At 28.7% G+C, this 16886-nt stretch overlaps 1 protein-coding gene across 1 annotated transcript; it reads right to left on the bottom strand.

Annotated features, from left to right (window-relative positions):
* unc-119 (unc-119 lipid binding chaperone) lies at positions 1-16846 on the bottom strand. The gene is made up of 5 exons (XM_016049065.4): positions 16399-16846; positions 15023-15139; positions 4405-4522; positions 2580-2752; positions 1-1034 (listed from the first exon to the last, which is right to left on the bottom strand). Exons 1-5 carry the CDS (start codon positions 16583-16585, stop codon positions 916-918), a joined length of 714 nt encoding a protein of 237 aa, XP_015904551.1. The 5' UTR covers positions 16586-16846; the 3' UTR covers positions 1-915.
* Between the last annotated feature and the right edge of the window lie 40 nt (positions 16847-16886).

Raw genomic sequence — 16886 nt, 5'->3', positions numbered from 1 at the left:
TTTTATATTTTTTTGGACAAAAATTTTCCTACACAATTAATAAAAACCGCACAAGGCAGTTTATACTCTTGTAAAAAAGGAATATAATATAAAAAATGAAAAGAATTTGAATAAAAATAGCATTGGCTTTTATAAGAATCATAAAAAAATGTAGATTTAACTAACATAAAAAATAAAATAAAATTATACAATTAAATCAATTAGGCAACAGAAATAATTTTAATAATCGTAATGCCAAGAAAAAAAATTATAATAAGTTTTTATCTTCAAATTTTTAATATAAACTGTTCACACCAAATGAAAGAGGATTGACATTGAGATAGAGAAAATTGTCCGCTTTTTATGAACAAGATTTGAAAAATGCACTATTTTTTCTAGCCACTGTAGTTATATGCTCAAGTCGAATTTAATGTTTGTCAAATGTTAATTCACGAGTTAAAAATCCGTGTCTGTCTAAGCAATTAGTTAAAAAAAAAATTTTTTTTCCACACACAATCTTATTTTTTAAATCAAGTTAGTTGCCTAAGTACAAAAAAATCTCAGTTTCACCAAACTATGAATATTTGATACACCTGTTTCACATCTTGCTACTACGGCAACCACAACACGAACATTCCAAGTTTGTCCCTTACATATCCACAATGACTTCTACAATTAGATTGTGTTTCTTGCAGTTTTTCAATTTAACCTGAAAACAACATAAGTATAAAATAGATAGCATTTTTCAATTAGTTTGCTACCATGAAAACCAAAAATTGTGTACTCTAAAACTAGTATGTTTTATAAATAGAAAGAAAGGCAAATATTTCTGACACTCTTATTCAACCACTGGTTCGGGCAGATGCCCGTAGTGCTGCATGTGATGCTCTTTCCTCGAGGTGTGCCGTGTGCAATAATAGGCCCAAATGTGTTCTCTCATTGCTGCAGTCCACCGTTGTAGGCATAATCGGCTTTATTGTGCATTATTAGCCTATCATCCACAAAATAAAAGCTGTCTGATCTCGTATCAAAGGGGTGTGCAATCATTTCAGCACCTGAAATGCACAATTTAACAATAAAAGAAAATAACTGAGAGGCATTTTAATAGAGAATTGAAAGCATAATAGTTTTAATTTTAAACCCAATTTTATTGAACAACTTTTCTTCTTAAATATATACAGGGGGTCCTGAAACGACCGCATAAATTCTGCACAGCTAGATTCCTCGTTGGGAGTACATAAAAACTGCCCAAAGAAGCATTCCTGTACGATCCATAGTTTACGAGAAAAATATGAAAAACAAAGTATGACGTCACTGCCGGTGCAAGAAAAAAACACTTTATTGGACATATCCACGGCATGCTCAAACCTGCCTCGACATGCACAGCGGACACTTTGAACATCTGCTTTAAATTGTGCATAATGTACTGCTGTTGATAATTTCAATAAAGTGTTTTTCTTGCACGCAATTGACGAAAGCTTACTGCTAACTAATGCTCTTGCGCGGGTCCTCTTGAAATGAAATTATAATTTTATTAAACTTTTATAACGTTTATACAAAAATTGTAAAGCAGTTTGAAGCAAAGGAAACAAGAACTAGAGCAGACGCAAATCGCAAAGCTTTTTGGTTGTGATTGGTCAATTCATTATCATGTGACGTCACAGTACCCTCCTCTTTGGATATTCATGGGCAAAATTCTGCATTCATGAAATTAAAATAGTTCTTCAATATTTTGATAACTGTCAATTAATGGCCGATTATATTTTGGAGAACTTCGTGAATTTATATTTCCCACGCAAGATTGAATTATATTTTGGAAGATTAAAATTGCCACTCGAGTGTAGGAACGAAAATCAGTTCAGAACTGCTCTTGAGTCTTCGGCCCACGGACTATTGAGGCAGTGGGAGTTTCGGGGATTACACAAACCATTACTCGAGTCGCAGCGGGTCGTTGCAGATGACTGACTAAGTCGCTAACTAACTGATCTTCGGGCGGCCTCGCTTGTAATTATACCTACCTGCAAGGATTGTTCGGGAATTGGATTTTTCCGGTTCTTTCGAGAAAACAGAATAATGAATCGAAAATGCGAGAGTGTCTGGAAGTTTCGAGCGAAGATGAGTAATCTGTTTAGGTCGCATGGATTTGTCCAGAATACTATTGTGTTTTGAATATCGCCGCAGGTAGTTTTTATGCGGGTCGTCACATTACGAACTAAGAACGTGTTCAAACATTCTCACGACGCCACTCTTAAACGGGCCGGATTAAACCTCTCCGCAGGCCAGACTTGGCCTGCGGGCCGTAATTTCCCCATCACTGATTTAAACCTTGGTTAAGTATACAAACATAATAGTACACCATCATGTCATGCTTACATATTACGTGCATTAAATAACTATTATGTTATAATGTATAGAAATATAGAAGTATTTATCTAATAGGTAAAAAATAAAATGTCCATAAAAAAATATATAAGCTTATAGTGATTAAACAATTTGCCATCAATTTTCTAGAATAATATAAAATGAAAGTTTCAAAGTTTTAAGCTATTTTAAGGGAAAGATTTATAAATAAGAAGTAAAACTAAAAAGTTGTTACTTACAAGTATCGGTGTCTAATACAGGGAATTCATAAATATGTTCACAAGTATTTTTACTGTTGGGAATGCAGAAACCAAATTCAAAGTCAAAGGTCTTCAGCAACTTTTCACGAAAATAATGACGTTCTATCATTCGGAATTTGTTTACCGCCTTTTCACCAACAGTGAATTCAACCCTGCAATAAAAAATTGAACACTACAGTTCATCAAGTAAAAAAGCTAGAAAACAGAGAACTAGCATAAAATAATAAAAAAAAAACTTATATGTTTAATGATACTATTGATTGTATAAAAAATAATTCAATTTAGTTACTTTCATACAAACATTATACTTTATTAGAAACTATTTAAAATCCCATTAAATAATCATTGCCAGCTGTTGAAATCTGAACACCTCATAATGCATGTTTAAGAAATGGACAAAGCTCAAAATGCGAATTTACAAAAATAAACACAGTTTAAAATGAGTGTTTTTTTTAAAAAAAAAAAAGAAAAAGGATAGAGCTTGTAATGCGCCTCTTCTGTTTTCGATTCAAATTTAACTACTAAACAAGAAATTACATTCCTTAATTATTTAAACACTATGCATAATCATTACATTACAGGTCAAAGTTCAGAGCTTCAGGGTCAGGATGGCTATATATTGTCGCTTTAAAACTAAACCGTTGTAACTCAAAAAAGTCGAAAAATGAGATTTTTGGGTCATTTTGTGTAAAAAAAGTCACCCTTTTAGAAAAACAACCTGTTATCTTTATAGTTCCATAAAATTAATTTAGAGAGCAGATAAATCGTCATCGCATTGCCGCGATTAGCATTAGCGGGGAAAGTTTGAAATCGCTCTCCTGAAGAACTTGCTTTTTTGAGTTACCACGGTTTAGTTTCAAAGCGACGATATAATAAAGATGTAACTTTTCAGGCCATGTCTTCTCTTAAAACTCTAAATATTAAAGTGAGTTTTAAAACTCTAAATTCAGGCAACAAAAATTTACTACCATTATTAAAATTTTATACAACCGGTAGTAACCTTTTAAAAACAACTGTTATAAACAAATGTTTAAAAACAACTGCTAAAAACAATAAAATGTACCAAGACAAAGTGACATTTGCAAATGGCCGTTATCGCATTATAAATTTATTTGAATTCATTAGTTTATTCATTAAAAAAGAACAATATTCATAGAAAAAAGCTTATAAAATTGAATAAAATGCTATCAGGGTTGCCCCTCAAGACTAGAAAATAAATTCCCTGTTAATCCTTATATGCAGTATATAAGGATTAACAAGCAACCACTATGGTTACAGATTGCTCTTAAAATTACAATAATCCCTTAGTTTAAATCACTGAAAAAAACAAGGGGCAGTAACAATTCAAGAATATTTGGAAGGAAAAAAATATGATAACAGATTGGCGTTTATATTTAGATACTGTAATACAGCTAGGCCTGAAAATGCACAACATAAGTTAAGAGAGAATGAAAATATTTTTAAGTTCTAAAAAAAAAAAATTGAATATAGTCTATATTCATTTTCTTTTAAATAGCTATGTCCATTTTCGTAAACACAATTTAAGCAATGGCTATTTCAAGCATGCATTTCGAACCTAGTCAATATTAAAAAACTCATTCTTATCTTTTGTATACCAATTTGTTTGACAGTTATTATAATACTTTTGGAACATTCTGTAATACTTTTTTTCCCTTTAAAAAATAACTAAAACATTTGACACTGATTTTCAAAATGTGCAACAAGAATATTTTTCTAATAATTCATTTAAAAAATACATAGGCTATTTAAAATATAAATCCTAAAAAAGTAAATTGATACATACGTAGCTCCTACAGTTTTAAGCTTCAAGAATTGAGGAGTGAATTGGTATCTGACAAAGCGACCAGCATTAGGATCTGAATCTTCCTGATCAGGATCACGATCATCAGAGTCATCATCTTCTATAATGGGAAATAAGAATACACATTAACTTTACTTATAAAAATTCATAAATGCTTTGTTAAGTATACTAATTTTAAAAGCATGTGTTTCTTGTTTATTCAGAGTGCATTTTGAGTATAAATTAAATTAATGATCTGAAAGGGAATATTATTACCTTTTAGAAAGAAAAAAAACGAACATTAAAGATAAAAAAAAATCTTTGAAATAAAAGATTTAGAATTTATTTCTTTACAGTATTATTACATGAAATCTCAGCATATTCATCAATTATTGATATTGCTGTAAAATTCTAATTTAACTTACTGATCTGGAAAATTAATTTAACATACCTAAAAATGCATATTATAGATCAGGGGTTTCCAACTTACATTAGGCCGGGGGCCGCAATTAAAAACAACAGTCAAATGGCGGGCCACAATTTTATCAAAATTTTATATAGGTCTCTTTTATGTTTGAAGGAACATTAAATATTGCTGTCAGATTTTTATAAAAGTTTTTTTAATATTAAAAGAAAAAAAAAACAAGCATTACAAATAATGCTTGTTACATATCATTTTGAATCTTCTCTTAATCTGGAACTTAGTGACAAGATTTTTTTCGACTTATTAGGAATTATAGCAACAACTAAAAAATTCTCGAGCATCTGAAATAAAATTTTTTTTTCCTTTCCGCTCATGCGATATTCAATTCAAGGAATTTAGATAAAACATGATATTCATTCCCTCTTTTATGCACTTTAAAATTTACAAATGTAAATAATTTCATCCAAAATAAGTGGTTTCAAAAAGCTAAATTGGAGAATTTCTGATACGCACATGCTAAATTATATTCACAAAATAAAAATATAAAAAGAGAGCAACATACACGATTATTTTTGTATTTGAATAAATATTTTCTTGGATGCAAAAATCGAGAAATAAATTTTTTGCACCGTTGGTATGTTAAATTTCACAGATAACAAAAAAAATTAAGTTTTTTTTTTTTCACGAGAAAAGTATTTTAAGCCCTTATAGATTTTTTACGAAAATTGTCCTTTATGAAAACATATATTTTTAAGTTCGCGGGCCACAAAAAAAGGCTTCGCGGGCCGGATGCGGCCCGCCAGTTGGAAACCCCTGTTATAGATGATCAGTGATACAGCTGAATTGATAATTAGAAAAAAAAAAAAAATTTCCCATATAGAGTGTTCTGTAATTATTGCTAAAACTGAAGACAAAAGAGGTCTCAAGTTAATATTAAATCTGTTAAATCCCTAGTTTCAAAAAGGGATGAAAAATATCAAAATTTGTTTCATTGCTTGTGGAAACTTGGGGATGTATCTAATAACAACCTTTTAAATAGACAATGTTTCACTGTGTAATGCTCAGCAAACAAGCACTTGTAATCCCTCAACAAAAGATTATTATATTTCAATAAAATTTTTGTTTTTCATTGGATAAAACCCTAAATTTATAATCCCTAATGCAGTATTTCTCAACCAGATTTAGCTAAAGGACTGGTAAAATATTCTAGCGTTGCATTGCAAACTGGTGAAGTTCTAATATGGGCTAATTTTAGCTGCACATAAACAATTTTTTAAGCAGCTTGTTTCCAATCATTCATATATTCTCTCAAATGAAAGATATTTTAAGCCTGGATCTATTTAAATATAAATAAAATTTAAGTTAATTCTAAAACAAAATTAATCTGCAGATCAGCAACAGTCTGCAGACTGACAGTTGAGAAACAATGCTCTAATGCATATGCTTTATTTTTGAAAAGTGAAAGAACAAACAATGTATTATGATTGAATAATTTCTTTTACAACAATTAATACAATTAAAAAAAGCTATATATGTATGCACAAGGTGTGCTAGAATGCTGCATACAAACTTGGAGACAAGGTAGAGAACATCGTTAGGAGTAATAATTATATAGGAAAGCAGGGCGTCACCCTCATGTAATAAATAGACACAAAGACTACAACACATAATGTAGTGTAAAACACTTTATTACACTACAAAAGAGTTCAGTGTATGACTTAAAAGGATGCACGCACAACACCTACGCGACATGGACTGGCGAATATTTTCGAAAAATACCTGGCATTTCATTGATCATAGAAGCAGCGGTGGAGAATTATGGTACCAGGTCTACCTTACAATTTACAAGCGTGTCAGACACATGAAAAGGTTGCTTTATTGCTAAACAAAAGAGAGCTGGAAAATTGCACATTTGCCATACATTGGTGTAGAAATAACTTAGCGAACACAACATAAAGTGGGTGATCATCCAGCCATAATAACTGAACTCTCTGAATATGAAAGAGATGCAAGGCTCTGCTCTGCAGTTCGTGAGGGACAGTCGATCGAGATGCTCCGATGAAAACGGCAAGTGCCCATACACTACTACCATAATTTCGGTCCACAGCATGTAAGAGATTTTCTTCGAATTTGAATGTTCCTGTTTTTCGCCTGAGCCCAGTACCTTCAATTCAGACTAATGAAGGATCCACATTTCGCAAGGTGACGATACACTCCAGGGAACAATTGATGATTTGGTTGGTGTCGCGTTAGATATCTTTCCCAACCCAAACAGCAGCACGTCCATTTCTGTTGGCTAGGCTGCAGATGAAGTGGATGTCCGCCATTCCTGCGTTTGTAAAACGATTCATGTTGAGCCCAGACAGTCTGTAATGAAGAAGCTACACACAAGGGCCTTGAGAGCTCCCATACAGCTCCACCTATCAATTTCCGACCTTGCTTTCCCCCGTAATTATTTCTCTTAACAAATGTTCTCTAACTCCCCTCCAAGTTTGTACACAGCATTCTGGGATACTCTGTATATAATGTAAAGAAAAGCAGCCTATAACCATGATACATAAATGAAGACATAATTAGAAAAATAAATAATATAAATTATTTCTCTTTAATTAATATAGTGACAGAAAAGAAAGTAAAAATAGAAGAAATGTAAGAATGCTATTTTCAAAAAAATTTGCATAATACGATTTCCATAGGAATAATAGTATACTTAATACAATTTTAACTCAATTTTTATACTGAGACCAGAAGACACTAGCCACAAATGATTTACAAAACTTCTTTTTTCCCTTGATGATAAATAGACCAAAATGTTTTTGAGCATTAATACAGATTTGGTTATGCACATTTATTTCTGGATTTTATTGCGATAAAATTTAAACCAAATCATTTTACTCAGTTGTCGTTAAAACTATTTATCTTCTGTTTTTTAAATTCCTATTTAAGTTTTGGCTACTATACAAACTTGTTAAATTTTTAGCCAAAATGATTACTTAATAAAAGGGTGAAAATTGTTATAGTTTCTAATAATGTCTCACAATTTTTTAATTATTATTATAATTGCATATGTTGACAGGACCTAAGCTTAAACAAATCTTGTCATAAAAATAAATGCATATTATTTTTATTAATAATTGTAAAATGGTACATAAATTTAGATAACAATATAAATATTTTTATCATAAAATGTTGCATGACAAAGTAATACTATAAGATTACTTCATAATTAAGAAATGCAACGTTCAATTTCAAGCATTTGGAATTATAATTAAAATCAAAAATGTAATAAGAAGGGATTATAAACAAATATTACAGGCAAATACCAATGAAATAGGAAAAAAAAATTATTTTACAGGTAATTTTATGCTATAATAACCAAAGAATTTTTGATCTTCAAGTGAGAAAACTACATCATACCAAGTAATTTTTTTCTCAAATAAAGTATACACAATCCAGTCATTATTTTCACCTGATTTTAATGTATATGGATTGTGATATGATATATAATTTGTATATTATTCAATTTACATGTTCCAATTTCCATTTAAACAATAATAGAGAATAATATGAATTTTTTAAAACATGTTTAAATTTATGAATAAAGAAAATGTACGAAGCATATATTATTTTAAAATTTAAGTTACTTTTTAAGAAGGAAATTTTATTAGGCAACAATAACAAATTTTAGGAATTACATATAACTGTACAGAATTCTAAGCAATACTTCAATTTTTCTTTTCTAACTCACTGTTTTTGAATCACTTTTAGAGCTTTTAAAAACACTATTTCAGGTCAGAATTAATTGAATTTTGCATGAAGTTTTATTGCTCAACTTTTTTTTTTTTCTAAATTTCTGTAAAACTATAAACAGGTGCATACAAAAATGCTGAATTTCAATGAACTAAAAATAATTTTTAAAAGCTTACAGAATTCAAAGTAATTTAACAGTTTTTTGCTTTTATGTTAAATATTACTAACATTTCATGAACCAGATATGAGTATACCCCATGATTTGTAACATTCTGTAGTAAAATTAATAAATGAATATAATTACATAAAAATCTTTCAGTTATCTAGATTGATATTTATTTCATTTGCAAATCCAAATTGGACAAATCTGTTACTAAAAATTTTAAAACTGATCAACAGCCTCTTGCAATATTATTCATTAAATGTTAATTTAAAAATCATAGAATTAAAATGTTGCATTGAAAATTCAATCTCTTATTAATTAAAAACATTGAATTATCCAGTATATAGCTATCCCTTTATATAACAGTATATAACTATCATATTATTGCCTTGTGCAAATTTAGTTTTTGAGTCAATCCAAGGTAACAGACAAATCAAATGTGGTTCTTGAACGCACCTTAAAAGTATATCCTACTACCCTCTATTTATGCTTTAATTTCACATTTTGAAAGCTTGCAACTTATTTACGAAAATATTTCTAAATCATTTTTGAAATATATTATTATGCACATGACAACCCTTCTGCTTTCTTTCTTTATATGTTCTTGCATATTCCTATATGTGTTTAGTTTTGTATTTTTCTGCAATTTTTTTTATTTTAACTTTATTATTTTACTTTGGCCTTTTTTGATATTTATTTTGTATTTTGAATCAATTTATCCCCCCCCCCCTTTTGTGCTATTCAAACTATCTTATTAATATATTTTGCTTTTCATATGTTAATACAGTCAAACCCCGCTATAGTGAACACGGTTTATAGTGAATTCCCGGATATAGTGAACGAAATGTTTGGTCCCGTGCCTTGCTATACACGAATAATGTCATTTTTTGTGGATATAGTGAACCAAAAAAGTGAGGAAGTTGGATATAATGAACCTTTTTCTGTCTTCAACTGATTTTTTAAAAAAAACAATTTTGTAATAATTTTGAAATTTCTACTTCAAGAAAATCTATAGAGAGGAATGTAGCGATAAGCATTTTTATTAGTTTGCTTCTTTAATCTCACTTTCCCATCCCTAAACAAACCAAGCAAATGTTTCCAACCCAGGCAGACGATGCACCTGTAAGGTGTCAGTGGGATCAAAATGCATTTCCTGTCAGAGGGAATGAGTAATTATTCATGATTGGTCAAAGGGTTGAACACTAATATGTGTTGATAAGGCCCTCATTTCAACTCCTTTTTGCTCTCAGTTCAGTTTAAAAAAAATCCAGCAAACAAGTGCCTCAAATTTAACTATGGCGAGCAGTAAACGTAAAAAGTTCTCCATTGATGATAAAATGGGTATAATCAGAAAAATTGAAAATGGATGCAATCATGCAGATATTTGCAGGAAATATAAATTATCCAAATCTGCAGTTTGTAACATATGGAAAAATAGGCAATTAATAATTTCTGTTCATGAAAAAAATTTAGATGGCAGAAAAAAGTTGAGAAGCGCAGGTCACAAGGATGTTGAAGAAGCATTACGGAAGTTGTTCACCAATCGAAGAAGTCGCAATCTTCCAGTATCTGAACAAATGTCGATGAATTTGCTAAGCAATTTTATGAGACTACTTTTATGTGCTCGAATGGCAGGTGAGACAGGTTCAAAAAGCGGAATAACATAAATTCAGGAAAAATTATCTGCTAGTCTGGAAGTGTTTCCACATCTGCTGTTGAGGATTGCTCATCAGCTAAAGATTAATATTTTCTTTTTGTACACGAGACGAAGAGTATTGAAAAAAACATTTTTTTTCTGCTACTATTACATAATATTTTTCAGTCATTTATTTGAATGATGTGTAATAAAAGGGAGGAGTTTGGGAACCATTAGTTAAATTGCCTGCGTAACGGATATAGTGAACTCCCGGTTACAGTGAACCAAAATTTAGGTCCCTTGAAGGTTCATTATAGCGGGGTTTGACTGTATAGTACTAAAAAGCACATTTTTGCAGATATAATGGACAGTTGCAGCATCTCTTAAAATTTCATACTTCCAGTCCTAATTTATTAAACATTTAAATTCCCCTAAGAAACCTTCATAAGTGATGCAATCAAAAACGATCCCAGATAGGCTATGAAGTCACATGTGCTAATGGGAAACACACATCTCACGTCTGCTAAGTCTATTTCCATGCTCTTTTAGTTTTGCTATATCTTATAATGCATTATCGTTCCTTATTATATTACCAATAACAATTTCGTGAATTAAATTTAGGCTTTTGAGAGTGTGAACAAAATGGAAGATTTTTAAACTTCAGACTGTTTATTTATCTCTAAAATTGCCAAAGAAATGATTACGTAGCTCTCACCATTCTTTTAAATTAGATGTTTGAAAGTTCAAGGCAAATATTATATTATTCCACTTATTTTTAAGTTAAAATGCTTTTCAATTAAAGCTTCATTACATTATTCAGTAACAGATAGGACAGAAATTAAAATAAGTAACAAATTGGACAGAAATAGTACACATTTAGTTATAGGGTTGATGATTTAAGTATATGGTATTGCATTAAAACGAATCAATGCTTTCATAACACAAATCCACTAAAAAATATATATCTATCATCCTTAGAATCTATGGGCTAGTGTTCAAAAATTCAATTTGAATGTAATCTAATTTTGCCATACAACTTCAGTGAATCATTTTCGTTTCCAGCCTTTACTAGACCTGTAGGATTTCTTTTTATTTACTAATGCCTTTTTTTTATTATTTCTTACTATATAATAAATATTTAAATACAAAATAAAGTTCATATATATTTGCAATATTATTCTTTGAGTAAATAAGAATTTTGCTATGATTAGAAAATATTTTTATTTAAATAGTTTAATTCCATTTTCTGCAATATAGCATTTACAAAATATCATTATTGTTAACTTATCACCTATTTCTGTACATAAAAAATTATCTTAGTTCTTCTAAGTTGAATTTTAAAATAGTAAAATTAATGTATTAAACATTTTCAATAAAAAAAAAATTATTGAAATAAATCGAAAAAAATCACAGGTTTAGCATATGGCATCACCAAAAAGCTAATACTCCCTTTCAAGAATCTAGTCTCTTGAAAAATAATCTAAGTGCTTATGCCCAGAATTTCACTTGATACAATTATACCCTATAATTTCAGTGAATCATTAAGTTAGACATTTTTGTTTAACTAAAGCTGATGAATCAAAAATCCTCATGCGAAACAAAATTGATCTTTAATGCATTTTTTTTAAAAAAAATTTCTATTATTTAATCTATAATCAAATTGGCAGCAATGTTGATATCTATTCTCAACATTTTCATTCTTTGGATGAATAGCAATTTTGCTATAGCAAAAAATTATTTTTTTAGGATTTTATAAAATTCAATTCCTGTTTCTGTAATGTAGAATTAAATAAATGCATATTCGTGATTTTAATACTCTTATTATATAAATTAATGCAAGTAAAATAAAGTTAATAAATTTTACTGAAATATATTAATTTCTTCTTTTTTTTTAAATTTAAAACAATATTTCAATAAAAAAATATTTTTGCTGCCATTCTTTATAATGTTGATTGTAATTTTGGGCTTTATAATGTTGAATGTAATTAAATTCATCATTATCAGTAAAATCAATATTTGTTTTTCTGATTTTTTTTTTTTTTTTTTTTTTGAAGAATGAATTAAAAATTTTGTTGGAATCACAACTTTTTTAAAAGGTCTTTGTACTGTTATACTAAAAATAATTACCAGCAACAAATTCATACTGGAATAGACAAGAAAATATAATAACTTAAAATTTAAAACTATTCCGTGTAAAAAATTAATACAACATTTCTTTCACTTAAAATTAGAATTATAAGACATAAAATCTGAAATATTTTTTAAAATTAAAATGGTTAAAAAAAAAAGAGAGAATAAAATTATTTTGTATTTATAAAGCATTATATGAATAGGTAATATGTGTAACTCAATCTTACACCTTTTTTACAGAACTTCAAATATTCAGAGCTATAAAATTTTGTCAACTATTAATACCGTTTAGTTAATAATATTATAAGAATTTATTATATTAAGTCCTCATTTTTATTAAGCTTCATTAAGATATAATTATATTAACGTAGAATTAAATCTTTGTTCTGAAATATTTAGTATTTACAATCCAAAACAGTAAGAATTTGTCCGAAAAATTAAAACAATAGCTGAAACATAATGGCTTTCAATGGACGGCGATTGTAAATAGGCATCAGATGAGCACTGGTGACGTCAATATGTGAATAATCATGTGGTTTCCCATTTCAGACAAAAAGGTAAGTAAAGAGTTTTTAAAATAAAAATAACTTAATAATTAGCACTCTTTGCGAAATAATAAAATATTTTTTGGGCGTTTTGAGTAATTCCGAATGCATTCAGATTTTTAAAAAAATTGACTGTAGTTATCCATTGAGTGAGACGATGACAAGATTATATCTCTTCATTGATCTTTTCTTTCTGGTTTATTTTTGTTTTGTTTTTTCTTTCTTAATTTTAGTATTTTAAAATTTTTTTCCTTCTCTTCAATTTCCCCCCCTTTTTTTCATTTCTTTATTGTGTACTTTTCATTTTTATCTCATATTCGGTTCTATTTACTTGCAGTTTAACCATAGTTAATAAAACTTATTTAATTATTAATTTTTATTTACATTTTTCTGTTTCATTCGATTTTTTACAACAACTCTTGATACCCCATGATAACAAGGTTTGACTGAAATAATGAATGCATTAATAATAAAATATATATTTTTCAAGAGTTGAGAACCATTAACATACTTTCATTCTTTAAAGTTTCTGTTCAAGTGAATAAAACTAACATAAAAAAAGTTAGACAACTATTAAACATAAATCAGTAAAAGAAATTAAAGTACAGCAAATATTTCATGCATATTAGAGGTAAACAAAAAATTCAATGAGTTTGTTCTGTGACATAATGCTTTTGAAGATGCTTCAAATTTTTTCAACTTTTGAGAAGTTTATCGTTTAAGTTAACAATTGCTAATCAATCAACTGTTTGATTTTTTGAATAATTCAATTCATAATTAGAAGATGCCATTATTCTTTATTTAAATCAGGACTCGAAAAACGGCCCGTCGGCGGCAGTAAAAAATTCCCAGCGAACAACAAATTTCTCGAATCCGACGTTGGTGCAGACGGCCATTTTCCCGTTGATGTTCGTGATACATTTTTCATTTTTGTCATCTTACAAGAGTCTAGCACCTCACTTCTAAAATGACCCTCCGATCTAGAAATCCTGTTAATTCCTTCGTCAGACCAAATGCGTATGCTCACGTAATCGGTAAACAAAAGAAAAGTTGCTCTGTGCATTTGGACTTCTAACGTTGTGGAACTGGCAAACATCATATTTGGTTCATTTAAAAAAAGCAGCACCCTCAGATAAATTGACATTCCAGATAACTTGATCTTTGTCATTTAAATTATTTCATAAAAGAAATACTAGGTTACTATTAGTAACCTAGTATTTCTTTTATTACTGCATAATGTAATCCAAGTATTTGTAATCCTAGTAACTACTAATTCATTATGCAATTTATATAAATGTTTGTAATAAATAAGAGAAATTATATTTTTATTTATTTAGAAGCTAAGGGTTAGTTTAAAAGGAGGACGGGTACATTGTTGGACACGCCGTCCTTGGCAACGGGTAAAATTTCTGAGTTTCTTCGAGCCCTGATTTAAATACAATTCTTTTAACAATATTTTAAGTACTACTTCTTTCAGAAAGTTAAACTTCAGTAAGAAAAATAAACCTTTAAGAAATAGAAAACTAAAATACAACTCATGACTTTCACAAACTTAGGGAACATTCCAACTGAATGTGGTTTGACTTTAAATGCACTAATCAAATTCTGAATTTCTAAATGCATAATTTATAAAAATTTTTAGTTTGATGAAAAAGTTTTTTAAAAAAAAAAAAAAAAAAAATACTGTCGGTGCAGTGTTGGAAAATATTTTGTATTAAAATAGTAGGTTTGTTTTCAAAACATCTGAATTCTAAAAAATTTTTTTTATTGATAACAAAAAGAGAAGGAAACTCAACTCTTCTCTTAAGATTCAAACCGATTAAACTTTTTAATGTTTTCGAATGGCATCATCGAAACAGTTTGAAGCAGATTCCAAAAGCTTCGTGTCAAAGTCACCTAATATACAAAATGCTCAATTTTATAAATTAGTTCTAACAAAAATATCCAGTTTTAAATAAGAAAAGATAGTTAACCTGCAGGTGGAGGTGGTTTAGCTATTTCAAAAAGTATAGTTCCAGTTTCCATATCTCTGATCTTGAAACGGATAAAATCGATATCGAATACATTAGCCTCAGGTGAACATAGATAATCTAAAGAAATAATAATGAAATAAGTCAGTCAATTTAAAATTATATATAAACACATAAACTATCTCCTTATAAGGAATATTGATGCATAAAAATGCTTCTAAAAAAAGGTTACCTAAGATTTAAAAGATATTCTTATAACAAATAAGAAGATCTGTCTTTTTAGAGCATTTTTCAATGTATTTTAAGGATTTTAGTATACATTAAAATTTTTATAAGATTTCCCAAGTGATAATATAAATTAAAACTAATATTTTTGGAGCAAAAAACACTAAAATCATATTTCTTGTTATGAATTGTCCTTTTAAAGGTAGCAATCAATATTGCAACATGCAATATTCTTCTGCAATATTAGTATTTTTGCAAAATCATTTAAACATAAATGTGCTTTAACATACTCTTGCATAAAAAAAATATACAATAAAATAAACTTGCATAAAAAAGTGCTTAATTTCTAATTTTTCTAGCTAGAACTGACTTAATAAGAAGAATCTGATATAAACGCACTTTTCAAAACAGTTTTTTCTTTTTAAGTCATGCAATACTCCTTTTAAGGTTTTTTAATTTTGTAAAATTTGGAAACACAAATTGAATGCTTTAATAAGAAAATACCATCATCAATAACTTTTTCATAGCATAATTTGTCAATAACTTAAAAATTTTTTAATTTTAAATTTTAAGGTTTAAATTTTATTTTATGAATGGGGAGAAAAATCACCTTCATGATTCAAGTCAATGTTTTTATTATTAATTAATATGAATAAAATCATGATTTTGATTGCTTTCACTCAATTATTTAAATCATTCACCTCTTGCACTTTGTAAATGGGAATTAATATTTATATAAAAACCAATAAACTTCAATTTGCATGAAAATTAATCAAAAACTAGATTGCAGTACAGTTTTAATGTCAAAATTTTTTTCCACATATTTTTGCAGCACAATTTGATCAACCAATTGATATATATACCAATAATTAAATACCAATTTTGACAACTATTGTTGTACATTAATCAGTTCAAAAATCAACTGAAATTCACTTTAATTATAAATCTTTCAAAACAAATTTAAACACTTTTCAGTTAAATTTCCTAGGGAAAAGATACCCTTACATTTAAAAAAAGGCAGTCATGCATACAATACTAACATTCGAATTTAAGTCTAGCGAAAGAATACGTGGTGCAAAAAAAAAAGAAGACTGAATAAAAATAATTTATAGATAATCTAGGTGCAAAAATATCCATAGATTTGCATTTCTCACTTTCGGTAACTTTATTTAACCTTAGTACATCATCAGGTGTCACAACATCTTTTTGCAGCAATTCCTCTTCTGTCACAGTATCTGCGTCTGCAGATGGATCTTTCCGAGATTTCGTTTGACGCAAAATACCGCTGCTTTTCTTTTTCGAACCTGAATTCAATACATTAGCATTTTTAACTACACTCATTTTCACTATAGAATTTAAATTTCTAGCTCGGAAAGTTTAATTAAAACATTATGTAATACACTTCGCAAATACGGTTGATAGCGAAAAAGGAAGTAAACAATTTCAGACTAATTTCAATCGATGAAGATTATCCAATAATACTATTATCGAAATTTTTTTCTAATGATTTTTGTATGCAAATAAATATATAACTTCAAATAATGCATTTATATATTTAAATATAACATTACGCAAACTTTACTTTTGTTTTTGTTTCGATAGTTGTCTATGAATTTAGAAAAATATTTTTTCATTCGAACCA

Source organism: Parasteatoda tepidariorum, chromosome 6 (assembly GCF_982258835.1).
Source record: "Parasteatoda tepidariorum strain Cologne lab strain chromosome 6, Ptep-v5.0, whole genome shotgun sequence".
NCBI classification, from domain to species: Eukaryota; Metazoa; Arthropoda; class Arachnida; order Araneae; family Theridiidae; genus Parasteatoda; species Parasteatoda tepidariorum.
This window is presented reverse-complemented; position numbering and strand designations above follow the sequence as displayed.

Excerpts from the sequence above, each read along its gene's own strand:
- unc-119 (XM_016049065.4), bottom strand. The coding sequence starts at position 16,585 with ATGAGTGTAGTTAAAAATGCTAATGTATTGAATTCAGGTTCGAAAAAG. Across the intron at positions 15,140-16,398 it reads GTTAAATAAAGTTACCGAAA|ATTATCTATGTTCACCTGAG; the intron begins GTGAGAAATGCA and ends TTATTTCTTTAG. Across the intron at positions 2,753-4,404 it reads CTTAAAACTGTAGGAGCTAC|GGTTGAATTCACTGTTGGTG; the intron begins GTATGTATCAAT and ends TTTTTATTGCAG.